This window comes from Scyliorhinus torazame, chromosome 2, assembly GCF_047496885.1.
Source record: "Scyliorhinus torazame isolate Kashiwa2021f chromosome 2, sScyTor2.1, whole genome shotgun sequence".
Taxonomy (NCBI): Eukaryota; Metazoa; Chordata; class Chondrichthyes; order Carcharhiniformes; family Scyliorhinidae; genus Scyliorhinus; species Scyliorhinus torazame.
The window spans coordinates 32,403,642-32,419,816 of NC_092708.1; the positions used below are offsets into that span (position 1 = coordinate 32,403,642).

The window sequence follows — 16,175 nt, forward strand, 5'->3', positions numbered from 1 at the left end:
TGGATTGGCCATGATAAACTGTCCTTAGTGTCCAAAATTGCCCTTAGTGTTGGGTGGGGTTACTGGGTTATGGGGATAGGGTGGAGGTGTTGACCTTGGGTAGGGTGCTCTTTCCAAGAGCCGGTGCAGACTCGATGGGCCGAATGGCCTCCTTCTGCACTTTAAATTCTATGAAAAAATTCCATGATCCAGCCGATGGAGAATTCCGCTGCGCCTATGGCCGAACATAACATCCTGCATGAATTAGCATTGATAGACCCATAAAGGAGGATAGAGTGGCGAGGAAGAAACTCTTCCCACTCATGAAACGATTGAGAATGACAGGGCACTGATTAAGGGATTGGCAAAAGTAGCAAAAGTAATGTGAGAAAAAATGTACTCATAAAGTGAGTGGCTAGGATTTGGAATACACTGCATGAGGGTGCAGTGGAGGCCGGTTCAATCCAAGCGGTCAAAGACTATTATCTGAAAAGGACCCATGCACACGGTTACGGTGAGTAAACGGTGGGAATGGCACGAGGTAAACTGCTCGTTCGGAGAGCCGGCGCCAACACGTTGGGCCTCTGCGTTGTAACAAATCTATGATTCGATGGCATCTGGCACCACAATCAGTTTGCGACTGGAATCAGACATCCTCCAGAAAAACAAAGAGGAGTGGGGTTACCAAGAAATTCACCATTCTATAATTTTGTAAATGAATTAACCTGTAGCTGCAAAGAGTAGCATTAATTAGCTGATTTATTTTTTTGGTCTTATTTGTTATTGACTAGAATTGACTACTGATCAGGCGAATACTGGATATTTATGTGACCATGGGGACCTGTTCGGAAGATTATCTGGCATGTGAAAAAAGGGCCCCTAAGGGGGCTGAATCGGTGGAAACCCACCATTCATTTATATTTTACGGACAGGGCTCCCTCAGATGAATGGACCGTTGAACCAATGTAAGAGGTGACCGATACTCGAATGCAAAGTGGTAATGGGCGGAACTAACTTGTGCTTAAAATTTCCATGCTCTATTTTATTTGACTGTGCCCATATTAAGTTGGTAGCTCGGCGGAAAATATCTGGACAATCCTAAATCAGCCACAATGGCACTTTTCTCATGCATATGTACTTCATTTTTAAAGAATCTAAGTCACAGGAATTTGAATAGAATTATATTTGAATCCTGTGTTACAGTCAGGGGAGGGAGGCAAAACTGAACTCCTTTTTTTTCTTCCTGTCAGTCAGTAAGCAGAGTTGTTTTAATTTTTGAAATATATTGTGGTGTGCTTTCCCAAATGCTCTGTTTGTGATCTAATGTTTTCTAAGTTACTCAGCAAACTCTCTTTCGGGATGAATCAGAAGTATAGTTTATTCACACATTCAAACCTGGGGAATGGTCACAACTTCACACACACACACACACACACAAAAGCACACAAAAAGAATGTAAGGAAAGAGGAAATGTGGCTATCGGTCCACATGATTACCAGAGCCCAGGAAGTCAGAGTAATTCATGAGGAGCTACAGCTCAGCTCGATAAAGCAGGATTTTGCAGAATCACTTTAACGCTGACGGTGATGTAGTGAGATTAGTTTGGCATACATAGGGCGGGATTCTCTCAGCCCACGCCGGTTTGGAGAATCGCTGGGCCGGGCATGATTTGCGCGACGGCGCCCCAGCGCCAGTCCGCCGATTCTCCAGTGATGGGATGGGTCAAGTGGCCGCCAAAAAAGCCCGGTCCCACCGGCGCCATTCACATCTGGTCTTACCCGGTGGGATCTCGCCGTTCATCCTGTCGGGGGCGGCCTGGTGGTGGTGGATGGGGGGTCCGACCCCGGAGGGGGGTCCTCCACCGTGGCCTAGCCCGCGATCATGGCCTACCGATCGACGGGCCAGTCTCTCCTGGAGGGGGCCTCTTTTACTCTATGCCAGCCCCTGTAGCCCTGTGCCAATTTGTGTCGGGGCCGGTCCGGAGAAGGAAGCTACCGCGCTTGCGCGCCGGTTGTAGCGCGCATGCACAGACCCGCGATGCCCATTTAACACCGGTATCTGGCCTCCTGTAGGGCAGAGGATTGCTACACTTAGCAGTCCGATGACGCCGTCGTTAAACTCTCCAGTTTTTACGACGGCGTCAACACTCTGCCGTCAGAAGGGAGAATCTCACCCATAGTCTTTGTTTGTCAGGCAGGGGCAGGAATCATCCAGAGAAACAGGGTATAAGAAGGCTTAGACTTGTTGCAGACTGTTGATCAGGCTGTAGTCCTGCTTTAACGTTAGCAGACTGGAATTTAAACAACAGACCAACTTGCCAACGGTTGGAAGCTTAGGTCATGTACTGTTGACTATTAATGAAATTAGAGTTTCTATTGCTTTGGTCAAAATCCATTGTTCACCGTAGAAGATAAATGGTGGCTTTCAATGTTTCTACAGCTACAAGTTTTTATAGCTCTCCATTTGTTTCAGGAGTAGGCTGGAAAGGTGGATCATTTGCTTGTCCCTGGTTTTGTTGAATGTAATGTGTCCTCACAATGAGAGATGTGAGATTCGACAAGGATGAGGGTTCAACTTTTGTCCTGTACCTGCTGTTGGAAATGCCCAGAAACTGTAGCCAACTTGTGATTCATGTGACCTTTGGCAGCCACCTTTTGGTTCAGCATATTCCACATTGTAAATCAGCAAAAAGGTAAGGACTTATTTAGCAGTGAATGATCTCTTTCATGCCTGAGGGACATAAGGAGCGAGATTCTCCGACCCCCCGCCGGGTCGGAGAATCGCCGGGGGCTGGCGTGAATCCCGCCCCCGCCAGTTGCCGGAGTCTCCGGCACCGGATATTCGGCTGGGGCGGGAATCGCGTCGCGCCAGTTGGCGGCCCCCCCCGCGCGATTTTCCGGCTCGGATGGGCCAAAGTCCCGCCGCTAAAATGCCTGTCGCGCCGGCGTAAATTAAACCACCTACCTTACCGGCGGGACAAGGCGGCGCGGGCGGGCTCTGGGGTCCTGGGGGGGGGTGCAGGGCGATCTGGCCCCGGGGGGTGCCCCCACGGTGGCCTGGCCCACGATCGGGGCCCACCGATCCACGGGCGGGCCTGTGCCGTGGGGGCACTCTTTCCCTTCCGCCTCCGCCACGGTCTCCACCATGGCGGAGGCAGAAGAGACTCCCTCCACTGCGCATGCGCAGGAATGCCGTCAGCGGCCGCTGATGCTTCCGCGCATGCGCCGCCCGGAGATGTCATTTCCGCGCCAGCAGGCGGGGCACCAAAGGCCTTTTCCACCAGCTGGCGGGGCGGAAATTCGTCCGCCGCCGACCTTGCCCCTTAAGGTTGGGGCTCGGCCCCCAAAGATGCGGAGCATTCCGCACCTTTGGGGCGGCGCGATGCCCGACTGATTTGCGCCGTTTTGGGCGCCAGTCGGCGGACATCGCGCCGTTTCCGGAGAGTTTAGCCCAAGGTGTGACATACTGCAATGACGCTCTGGAGAGCTGCGTCCTATATTTGTAACAGCTCCTTCCTCAGGTGCAGTGCTCTGAAAGTTAATGATTTGAAACAAACCTGTTGGACTTTAACCTGGTGTTGTAAGACTTCTTACTGTGCTCACCCCAGTCCAACACTATGGGTGTCATTCTCCGCCGGCGGGAGTCTCCGTTTTGCCGGCGCCCAGGGGTTTCCCGACGGCGTGGGGCTGCCCCATAATGGGAAACCCCATTGACCGGCCGGTGTAACGGAGCATCCCGCCGGCCGGTCGGGGCAGAAATGTGGCGGGGCAGGATGGAGAATTTCGCTCTATATTTGTAAGATCACAGTTTATGCTGATCCAATGTCCACATAACGAATCCCCTCCTCCCAATACCTCAAAAGATTGGCAACAAGAAAAGACAGGAGTACAAATAAAAATGGAGAGAAAGCTGACACATTTGCATAACCTGCTGGTGACTTGGGATAAGGACACCACTGAGCTGAGATGTCTCCACAAGAGAGAGCACTTATTATAACACCACCAACATCAGAATAGTAACTAACAATCATGTCATGCTTTACACATTCTCAGGACATTATAAAACACTTCACAGTTAATGTAGAAGCTATTGTAAGGTCGACAAGTTCAGGATCCAATTTGCACAGTGGCACCGAGGTCAGCACTGCTGCCTCACAGCGCCAGAGACCTAGGTTTAATACCGACCTGGGGTAATTGCCTATTCTCCCCATATTGCGCGGGTGTCCTCCGGGTGCTCCAATTTCCTCCCACAGTCCAAAGATGTGCAGGTTATTTGGATTGGATATGCAAAATTGTCCCTTGGTGGGATTGCGGGGATAGGGTAGGGCCTAGGTGGAGTACTCTTTCAGAGGGTCAGTGCAGACTTGATGGGCCGAATGACTTCCTTCTGCATTGTAGGGTTTCTATGATTAAATGAAACAGCAATGAGATAACTAATCTATCTGTTGCGCTACTTGTTGAGGGGGAAATGCATGACCACGACACCAGTTTCCCATGGCAGGTTGATGGAAAAAGTGAAGTCGTATGGGGTTCAGGGTGTACTAGCTAGATGGATAAAGAACTGGTTGGGCAACAGGAGACAGAGAGTAGTGGTGGAAGGGACTGTCTCAAAATGGAGAAAGGTGACTAGTGGTGTTCCACAGGGATCCGTGCTCGGACCACTGTTGTTTGTGATATACATAAATGATCTGGACGAAGGTATAGGTGGTCTGATTAGCAAGTTTGCAGATGATACTAAGATAGTTGCAGATAGCGAGGAGGACTGTCAGAGAATACAGCAAAATATAGATAGATCGGAGAGTTGGGCCGAGAAATGGCAGATGGAGTTCAATCCAGGCAAATGCGAGGTGATGCATTTTGGAAGATCTAATTCAGGGATCAGTGTTGGGCCCACAACTGTTCACAATTTACATAGATGATTTGGAGTTGGGGACCAAGGGCAATGTGTCCAAGTTTGCAGACGACACTAAGATAAGTGGTAAAGCAAAAAGTGCAGAGGATACTGGAAGTCTGCAGAGGGATTTGGATAGGCTAAGTGAATGGGCTAGGGTCTGGCAGATGGAATACAATGTTGACAAATGTGAGGTTATCCATTTTGGTAGGAATAACAGCAAAAGGGATTATTATTTAAATGATAAAATATTAAAACGTGCTGCTGTGCAGAGAGACCTGGGTGTGCTAGTGCATGAGTCGCAAAAAGTTGGTTTTCAGTGCAACAGGTGATTAAGAAGGCAAATGGAATTTTGTCCTTCATTGCTAGAGGGATGGAGTTTAAGACTAGGGAGGTTCTGCTGCAATTGTATAAGGTGTTAGTGAGGCCACACCTGGAGTATTGTGTCCAGCTTTGGTCTCCTTACTTGAGAAAGGACGTACTGGCACTGGAGGGTGTGCAGAGGAGATTCACTAGGTTAATCCCAGAGCTGAAGGGGTTGGATTACGAGGAGAGGTTGAGTAGACTGGGACTGTACTCGTTGGAATTTAGAAGGATGAGGGGGGATCTTATAGAAACATATAAGATTATGAAGGGAATAGATAGGATAGATGTGGGCAGGTTGTTTCCACTGACGGGTGAAAGCAGAACTAGGGGGCATAGCCTCAAAATAAGGGGAAGTAGATTTAGGACTGAGTTTAGGAGGAACTTCTTCACCCAAAGGTTGTGAATCTATGGAATTCCTTGCCCAGTGAAGCAGTAGAGGCTCCTTCATTCAATGTTTTTAAGATAAAGATAGATAGTTTTTTGAAGAATAAAGGGATTAAGGGTTATGGTGTTCGGGCCGGAAAGTGGAGCTGAGTCCACAAAAGATCAGCCATGATCTCATTGAATGGTGGAGCAGGCTCGAGGCGTCAGATGGCCTACTCCTGCTCCTAGTTCTTATGTTCTTATGTAAGAGCTGACTATACGGTCAATGGAAGTGTCCTGGGGAAAATTGATGTACAGAGAGATCTGGGAGTTCAAGTCCATTGTACCCTGAAGGTGGCAACGCAGGTCGATAGAGTGGTCAAGAAGGCATACAGCATGCTTGCCTTCATCGGACGGGGTTTTGAGTACAAGAGTTGGCAGGTCATGTTATAGTTGTATAGGACTTTGGTTCGGCCACATTTGGAATACTGCGTGCAGTTCTGGTCGCCACATTACCAGAAGGATGTGGATGCTTTACAGAGGGTGCAGAGGAGGTTCACCAGGATGTTGCCTGGTTTGGAGGGTGTTAGCTATGAAGAAAGGTTGAGTAGATTAGGACCATTTTCGTTGGAAAGACGAAGGATGAGGGGGGACCTGATTGAGGTCTACAAAATTATGAGAGGTATGGACAGGGTGGATAGCAACAAGCTTTTTCCAAGAGTGGGGATGTCAATTACAAGGGGTCACGATTTCAAGGTGAGAGGGGGAAAGTTTAAGGGAGATGTGCGTGGAAAGTTTTTTACACAGAGGGTGGTGGGTGCCTGGAACGCTTTGCCAACAGAGGTGGTGGAGGCGGGCACAATAGCATCATTTAAGATGCATCTAGACAGATGTATGAACGGGCGGGGAACAGAGGGAAGTAGATCCTTGGAAAATAGGTGACAGGTTTAGATAAAGGATCTGGTGGGTAGAAATGGCGCAGGCTGGGAGGGCCGAAGGGCCTGTTCCTGTGCTGTAATTTTCTTTGTTCTTTGTTTTATCCTCTTCTTCTGCTTTCTTTCATCTTCTAACTCCAGCTGAGAGAACATTCAGGACCTCTGTTACTGCTTGACCTGAAAAGCAGAACCTCTGACAGTGTAGCATTTCTTCAATACTGCACTGGAGTGCCAGGTTACACAATGACCTCAAGGCTATGGACAGGGAAGTAAACTTTTCACAGAGAGACACGCAGCTTTGCCTTTCTAAATTTTTTGTTGTTGACAGAAACAGTTTAATATTAATATTTTAATAATCTTTATTAGTGTCACAAGTAGGCTTACATTAACACTGCAATGAAGTTACTGTGAAGTTACATGTCTTTCGGGACTTGTAGGAGGAAACCGGAGCACCCACGCAGACACTGGGAGAGTGTGCAGACTCCACACAGACAGTGACCCAAGCTGGGAATCGAACTCGGGTCCCTGGCACTGTGAAGCAACAGTGCTAACCACTGTGCTACCGTGCCGCCCTATTATCTATGTTGTCCCAGAGAATAAGATGCTTTCCAAAGCATCAAACATGTCTTTCTACGCCTGTAGCATCGACAATAATCAGAAGATTGATGTGTTACCTTTTATTCAGCATCTGTGTTCCAACGATTACAGAGAACCACACTAACAGTAATTATATCAAATGAGAACTTGTGAACATCCAAGTTGCTCCTAATGAGTAAAAATCTAGGGCGCGATTTAGTGGTCCTGTTAGGTGCAGGCACAAATCCCTTCAAGGCTGCTAAATATGGTGGAAAGCGAGAGGGGGGGGGGGGGGGGGTGGGGGTGGCAGAAGATTGGACACACAGGGTCGGGTGGGGTTGCGTTCACGGTTGGTGTCAAAGGCCCTGGCGTCGGCTTTCAGTGCTGTGTGAGTATGCTCTCAATGCTGTCTGTGTGGTGGGAAGATGCAGTCTGTGGCATTTGAATCTGAGGTGGGGTTGCTGTGGGGCACATGGGGTGACGGCAGGGGAGGTGGAGGCCTGGATTCTCCAATCCCACTCCAGGTCGCTGCCGCGCCGGTAGGGGGCCGTAGAAAGCACCCCCACCCACCCCCAGCGCCTCTCCGCGCCTTGACGGGCCGAGTGCCAGCCAAGTTCGGCCAAGTCCCGCCGGCGAACGTTACGTATGGTCCTACCCGGCGGGACTTCGGAGTTCTGGCTGTGGGGGCCGTCCTGGTGGGGGCCGGGGGGATCTGACTCGGAGAGGGGGGGGGCTCCACGGTGGCCTGGTCTGCGATCGGGGCCTACCCATTGGCGTGCTATTTCCGTGGGGGGGTGGGGGGCTATGTTCCTCCGCGCTTGGCCCCTGTAGGGCCCCGTCATATTGCCTACATTGCCTGGGAGCCGGCGCAAAGACGGAAACCCACGCGCATGCGTGGACCCGCGCCGGCCGTTGTGCACCGGCTTTCGAGCGCCGTAGCAGCGGACACCAATACGCTCCCGTACTACCCCCCTAGGAAGGGGTGAATACCTGGGCTTGGAGGCCCTTTGACGCCGGAGTGGCTCGCACTGCTTTTGACGCCGGCGTCAGAACTTGGCCGCAGGATCGGAGAATCCCGGCCAGGATGTGACAAGAGTCATGGAAACAGGCATAATGTGCTGGGTGAATGAGACTCCGAAAGAGAAAGTAGCACGGTTCCTACCCGGGGAGGGGGGAAGTGGGGCTCAACCTTTGGAATAGCTGTCCAGGAGATTGTTGAGGTATGACAGCAATGAGAACTCTGAACTATGCAGCCTGACCAAAAAGGCTGCCTATCATCTCTGGCTCTCCCTGAAGCAGAAAACAATTCAATCCTCTCACCTTCCTGAGACTCATGCTCATGACATTAATTGTCCATCAAGAGTTAACCCTTATCAATGTCAGCTCCCCACAGTCTCAAAGTAAAGGAATGGTATGAGTATTCAGGGTTCGCGGCCCAAAGCTTGGTGGCATGGGATCAGGTGGTAATGGTGTTGCTTCTCTGTTGGGATCCCAACCCCTGCCAGTCAGAGTCCAGCAGACCCCCCAAGGCACACTGTGGAAGGCTAAACGCGAGTCTAAGTGGGCGAGGTCATGGGCCGGGGCCCGTCATGTTCTGGAGATGGGAGGGGCTCAGAGCTGTGAGTGTGCGGTCATTGCCAATGAAGCTCTGAGGACTGGTTGTTTTCAGCTCAGGAAGGCCAATGGGTTGGGGAGATAATGATAGTCAGCAGCTACAACACCAACCTGTCACCCCGTTTCTATTGCTCTCACTCTCTCTCGCTCGCTCTCTCGCCCCTCACAGGATTCCAGTGATATTGTGATAGAGTAAGGGAAGCTGGCTACCTTACTAACCACATGTTGGAGGAGCACACACTCCTGCAGAACGTGTGGTGGCTCTGAGGGAACACCCTGCAGAACAAGACCAGGGGGCTGCAGGGCAGGATCAGGGGTCAGAGGCCACACCAGCCATGTAGGGGGCACAAAAATGCAGAAGACGATTTAGGGACTACCAGACTCATGTGTCTATCATGGAGCTGTCTGACACTATCTGCCGTCAAAGACTCCGCCTTACGATGGATACGGTGTAGCATGTCTTTGCGTATTGGTGCCACATAACAGTGGTGGACACCCACTTCCTTTGGCCATCAAGATCACGGAAGCCCTCAACCTTCATGCCATATGGTCCGTGCAGGGTTCCATGGTATCCTCTGTGGTATTTCACAGGCATCCGCCTATAAGTACATCCATGAGGTGACAGATGCACTGTATGCATGGGCTCTGGACTATATCTACTTTGACCTGGACCAGGCCCGGCAGGGTGAGGGGGCTACAGGGTTTGGGAACACAGCTGATCTGCCACAAATGTGGGGGGGGGGGGGGGGGGAGGCACACCACAGCAATGTCGCTCTCTAGGCTCCTTGCCACATCAACCAGAAGGGATTTCACTCCCTCAATGTCCAGCTGATGTGCGACCACCAAATGTGTTTCATGTACCTGTGTACCCGTTTTCTAAGGAGCATGTATGACAGCTACATCAGCAGCCATTCACTGATCCCTGGAATCTTCAAAGGACATCCCAGGCTACAGGGATGGCTCCTTTTGGACAAGGGACATCGCCTCTGGTTGCAGCTGATGATGCCAGTGCCAAGGCTACCGTCCACATCGGAGACCAGGTACAATGAGATGAACAGTGCGAGATGAGCTGTCATCGAGCGGTGTATTGGCCTGTTGAAGATGCGCTTCCGCTGCATTGACAGTTCCGGTGGGGCCTTAGAATACAGACCCAGAGGGTCTCCCGCGTTATCATGTTCTGTTTTTCCCTCCACAACCTGGCTCTACAGCGGGGCAATAAGCTTCTTGAAGACAACCTCAAGGGGCGGCACTTGTCCTCGGATGAGAAGGACATGCCTGAGGACGCCGAGGGAGAGCCCACTGTGGAAGGTGAGGATGGAGGCCAGATGGGGTGAAGGTGCGCATGGGCAGGAGGACTAAAGACACCCTCATTGCCACCCGCTTCATGGAGGAAGACTAGCTCACTGTCCGACAGGAAGACTAGCTCACTGTCCGACAGCGTGACCACCCCCCCCCCCCCCCCCCCCCCCCCCCCCCCAGCTCACTGTCCGACAGCGTGACACTTCACGGGCCTATGGATGGAAGGCCCCGGGCTCTGCTCCAATGGAACCGCCTCACTTCAGTCCCCTGGGTTACTCCATGGGATGGAGGGGCAGCTGAAGTGCGCTCCAGAAGTCTCACCATCATTTGGAGGCCCACTTGTCGGAAATATGTAGTTGAAGACCTCAGCCCTGGACCTCAGGGACTGAACCATGTTTTGGAGTTCACCCACCATGGATCTGACCTTGAGCCCAGGTTTTCCACTGTGGACGCCACCCTTGCAGTGTTGACCTGGCTGGCACGCATTCTTGGCACCATCTCCTGTGACAGAAGGCTTTGGGACTCCTCCATTCAGACTTGCAGTCACACGAGTGTTACTGACACCCCCTCCTGGTATTCTTGGCTCTGCTTTTGTATCTCAAGCAACTGAGGGATGGATGTCTCCAGAGGTGTGGCACCTGGCTAGGGAAGAGCTGACTGCAGGGATCCAGCAGACCTTCGACTGTCTGATCGCTGGGGCGTTCCTGCCTCCACCTGATGTGCATCAGAAGCTGTGTGGTGCTCACCAGATAGTGACCCAGAAGCCTGCCTGCTAAGTTTGCCCACTGTTGTATGTGTCTCTGCGCTGGTGAAAGTTGTGGGTGATAGTCGTGACACTTTTTTCTGTCCTCCTCCGACATCTCCTCCAAGGTAGTGTTGAGGGTGGATGGTGGGACACTGTTGGTGCATGAGGCAGCCGGTCGGGTGATAATCTTGCAAGTAAAGGGACATGATATTGGTACATGCCCAGGTCAATGGTCTGATATGCACAGAACTCACTTGAGATAGGTCATTTGGATGAATGTGCAGTGACTCTTCATTTTTCTCTCGTCGACCCATCTCGCTCTCAGCTCAGGCTCGCTCCTGACCCTCACCTGCGAACTCCAGGGCTCTCTCCTCAAAAGGAGCCAAGATTCTCAGCTCTGGTATCCCACCTCTGTCTTCTCTCGCTCACGGCGGTTATGGGAAACCTTATCCCGCAGGAACACAAATGCGGATGATGTGAGCTGGCCACCTGGCACGTCTGATGTCGAATGCCTGGCATGTGTGGGCAGTGTGCGTGAACAGCGGGGCGGGGGGGGGTTCTGAAGAGGAGTGTCGAGGGTGTGAAGAGGTTTGTGGGAGAGTGGGTGCTGGGGCCCTGCTGGGTGTCACATGTGGGATCGTGGTTATATTCCGACAGGTGACGGCAAGGTGGAGTGAAGAGAGGATACAGGAAGCATTGACCTCAGCAGAATGGCGCTTCATCTGTCCTCTTCATCTGCACCCCTGTCCCCCTGTGCGGTCTGCTGGCACTGACCAGTGCTGCGACTGTCTCTCAGGAAGGATTAGTTATCTTCCTGGAAGATCTCCTGCCAGCCCAAGGGTATATTGTTGCCCGCCTTTCCTCCTCCACCACATTCAGCATACGTGTGGAACAGGCTTCCTCGCTGCCAGCCTCCTGGCTTAAGTGAGAGCAAGTTCTGTGGAGCCGTTTAAATGCAGCGTCCCCTTCATTAAAGTGTTCAGCTGACCCCCAAGGCGGGTGAATCAGAAGCCTTTGTGCCTCAGGCACGGCACTTTTCACATGGGGAAAATTTTGTTCCCAAAATGCGCAGTCCAGATCACAGTGCCAGAGCCAGTGGTAATCACACCAGCTTTCACGCCGAGATTGACACTTTATCATTTGGGGGGAAAATTCAACACATAACCTATACCAGCAAAATTTCAAAGCAGGACTCATTATATTCTTTTCTCAAAATAAGCTAGCTGAAGCCAGGATGATGTTACCACAACCCTCGCTTCCATGTTAGATGCCAGATTGATGATTTCCCAGTAATTAATCTGAAGATTGTGTCTCTCTGTAAACCTGTAATAATCATATCACCAGTTTTATTGTGGTGTGATCAACACATTAACGGAATAGAGTTAATGATAATTGCTGCTATTAAACATGACAAAATAGTAACTTGTCTTTCACACAATATTGGATCTGAACTCTGGGATGGGGGGGGTGGGCAGTGAAGGAATAGATTTATAAGCAGCAAATCATCCCTACTTTTATATCCAATTGCCCCTCACAATAAAATACAACATTCCATTTGCCTTTGTAATCATTTACTGTATCTGCGTACTAACCTTTTGTGATTTAGCTATGAGGAGAGGTTGAATAAACTTGGTTTGTTCTAACTGGAACGAAGGAGGTTGAGGGGCGACCTGATAGAGGTCTACAAAATTATGAGGGACATAGACAGAGTGGATAGTCAGAGACTGTTTCCCAGGGTAGAGGGGTCAATTACGAGGAGACATAGGTTAAGGTGCGAGGGGCAAGGTCTAGAGGAGGTGTATGAGGCAAGTTTTTTACACAGAGGGTAATGGGTGCCTGGAACCCGCTGCCGGAGGAGGTGGTGGAAGCAGGGACGATAGTGACGTTTAAGGGACATCTTGACCAATACATGAATAGGATGGGAATAGAGGGATACTGATCCCGGAAGTGTGGAAGACTTTAGTTTAGACGGGCAACATGGTCGGCGCAGGCTTGAAGGGCCTGTTCCTGTACTGTATTTTTCTTTGTTCTTTGATTCATATATCAGGACTCCCAGATCCCCCACTACAACAGAGTTCTGTGATCTCTCTTCATTTAAATAATATGTTGCTTTTCTATTTTTCCAAAGGAGACAACTACACACTTTCCCACATTATATTCCCTCCGCAAATGTTTTGCCCATTCACTCAATCTGTCTATATCTCTTTGCAGACATTAAGCAGAGCTCCTGGCTGCTGTCTCCATTCCAGGTAAAAGATGCCATGGGTGTTATACGTAGGGAGGAACAGAAGAGTTCTCCAGGTTCCCTGGCTAATATTTATTCAGTCCATGCAAAACACCACCCGTAAACTCCAGCCTGTCTAAAGCTCCTGTTGTTCATGGTTCACGAGCTGACTGTTATGGGGCAAGAAGCAAAAAAGGAGAACAAGTTTAGAAAATATTGAAGGAAGAAACATGCATCTGACCAATCAAACTCTCTCTGTCCAGAGTCCAGGGGCGAAATTCTCCGGAAACGGCGCGATGTCCGCCGACTGGCGCCCAAAACGGCGCCAATCAGACGGGCATTGCGCTGCCCCAAAGGTGCGGAATGCTCCGCATCTTTGGGGGGCGAGCCCCAACATTGAGGGGCTAGGCCGACGCCGGAGGGATTTCCGCCCCGCCAGCTGGCAGAAACGGCCTTTGTTGCCCCACCAGCTGGCGCGGAAATGACATCTCCGGACTTCGACCCATCCGGGCCGGAGAATCCAGCGGGGAGGCCTGCCAACCGGCGCGGCCCGATTCCCGCCCCCGCCGAATATCCGGTACCGGAGACTTTGGCAACCGGCGGGGGCGGGATTCACGGCAGCCCCCGGCGATTCTCCAACCCGGCGGGGGTTCAGAGAATGACGCCCAAGATATGTGACTTTTCTGTTTTGTTCCGCATAAACCAAAAACATTCAGCATCCTAAAGGATTCCAGTCACAGAATACTTTATCTCAATTAGAGCACGTACTGTTTGTTGCCACCTTTTATTTCTGTTGCCAACCTAATTCTTATTCCATTTCCACATTTTTGCTATTTGTTCCATGCACCTGAATCTTCACATTATAAATGGCTGAGAGAAGTGAAACAAATCCAAGGATTAGGGCTTGGGAGAATATGTAAAGCTCATGGAGAAGGGTGTGAGAAAAAGACTTACAGATATGGGGCGGGATTCTCCGCTCAGCGGTGAAGCGGGTCGTACCTGCGCCGAGGAGTGGCGTGAACCACTCCGGCCTCGTGCCGGCGCCGGAGTGTTTGGCGCCATGGCAACCGGCGCCGAAAGGCCTCCGCCGGCCGGTGCGGGTTGGCGCATGCGCGGGAGCGCCAGCGTGTTCTGGCGCTTGCGCCAAACCACTGGCGTGATCCCAGCGGATGCGCAGGGGGTTTCTTCTCCACGCCGGTCATCGCGGTGGTTCACAGCGGCCAGCGCAGAGGGAAAGAGTGCCTCCACGGCATAGGTCCATCCGCAGATTGGTGGGCCCCGTTCGTGTGCCAGGCCACCGTGGGGCCCCCCCCCCCGGGGCCAGAATCCGCTGGCCGCCCGCAGAGCCAGGTCCCACCGGTAAGAACCTTGCGTAATTTATGCCGGCGGGACTGGCCGAAAACGGCCGGTCGCACAGCCCATCGCGGGGCGGAGAATCGCCGGGAGGGGGGTGCTGCCTGTGGCCGCCGACTGGCGCGGCGCGATTCCCACCCCCACCAAAACCCTGGCGCTGGAGAATTCGGCAGCCGGCGTCGGGGCGAGATTCACGCCGCCCCCTGGCAATTCTCCGACCCGGCGGGTGGTCAGACAATCCCGCCCGTGTTCTTTGTAACAGGATGATTTGCTTGACAAGGTTAAATAAAACGATCTGAGACAAAAACCCTGTTTTAATTCAAACTCTTCGATACTTTCTTATGATCCCAGACCAGACACCAACAGTAGCTAGGATGCTGGACCGAAACCTAAATATTTTAGTTTATCTTGTAAGACTGTGCGGAAAGAATACTTAGCTCCAGGAGTGATTACACAAAAAATAGGGATCTGGTATTTGAAAACAAACTTTATTATTAACACAATATTAAACTCGTTAACATCACATCCAGAAGTAGCTTATATTTACCCCTTAAACAATACAATTAAATACAGTAAACACAATACCTTTAATTACTACCCCTATTCCCAATTAAACAAGAGAAAATCAACATACAGCTCTCAATCCATCCGCCATCCCAATGGCACAGATTAGTATTTACTTTCCAGAATGGATTTGACTCCTGTTAGAACCCTTGCAGACTCTTGCTGGTTGTCTTCAACAAGCTGTTTCAACTGGTTTGTTTTAGATTCGCCCTTGTCCTCTGGCAAGTCTGCACCGCTTTAAATACTATTAATCTTTTTAGCTACCCTACTGCGAGAGTTAAGTGTTAGCCAGATCAGAACTCAATGCATAAACTTTCACAAAGGGTCTCAGTATCGTAGCTCCACCCAGCAATAACATCATCTTCCCAAGCTGAAAACAAAATAACTCCACTGACTGGAAACATATTAACTCCCCAGGGACTGCCCCTAGTCAAACAACAATGCATAAGCCCAGGCTTTTACGATGGTCATTTTCACCTCCAGCTCCTAAAAGCTTTCTGGTCTTGCAAAAGAAGATTATTTTTAAAACATGACTACTGCAGTCAAACACACCCCAACCCAGACGTTTAACCAATAAATTTAGAAATGCTGATAATCCAAGTATCTAAAACCCTGATTTGTCATAACTTACCTTTCTTGCAGAATGGCCCATCATAAGCAGAGGGAGTGCAGTTACAGGAATAACCATTGTATTTCTCTATACATTGCCCTCCATTGTGGCATAGGTTTCCATAGCTGGTACAGTGTCCTGGACACCCTGGATTGACTCCAGGTGTCATTTTGGCCCGTTCCTCAAGGTCAAGATTCACCCCATTCAATTGCAACGCCCGAATGCATCCAACAAATCCTTTCTGTCTCAAGGCTGTCCCTCCTGAAATGAAACGAATGGAAATTAGAATCCAACTTTATTTTCTTTTTCATTCAGCATTAGGTATTTTGAAAAACAAGGGAAGACAAATACAACTGGCCTCAAGGCTGGTGGGCATTATACTTTGCAGATCGCGGAAGCAGAGGTCAGTGAAGGCAAAATTAAAAGCTCAAAGCAAGACGAGAAAGTAGAGTACATGAAAACAGAACGTGCCGAAAAACCCAGCAGGTCTGACAGCAGCTGTAGAGAAAGAAACAGAGTTAATTCTTTGAGTCCAATATGACTACTTTTCAGAACTCAACATTTAGAAACTAGACCAGTCCTTTCCACCATCACCAATGAGTAACAGATGATGGTTCAATTAATTCTTTTGAACAAGAGTTGGTTAAATGTTCGGAT

The 16,175-nt window shown here is 50.4% G+C and overlaps 1 protein-coding gene across 2 annotated transcripts in view; it reads right to left on the reverse strand.

Annotated features, from left to right (window-relative positions):
• LOC140387047 (contactin-associated protein-like 5) overlaps positions 1–16,175 on the reverse strand; it is a 1,703,123-nt gene that overhangs the window by 219,478 nt on the left and 1,467,470 nt on the right. For both annotated transcript variants that reach the window (XM_072470060.1, XM_072470068.1), the window contains one exon: positions 15,540–15,779. In XM_072470060.1, the coding sequence (XP_072326161.1) occupies positions 15,540–15,779 (240 nt within the window). The remainder of the gene's footprint in view (positions 1–15,539; positions 15,780–16,175) is intronic.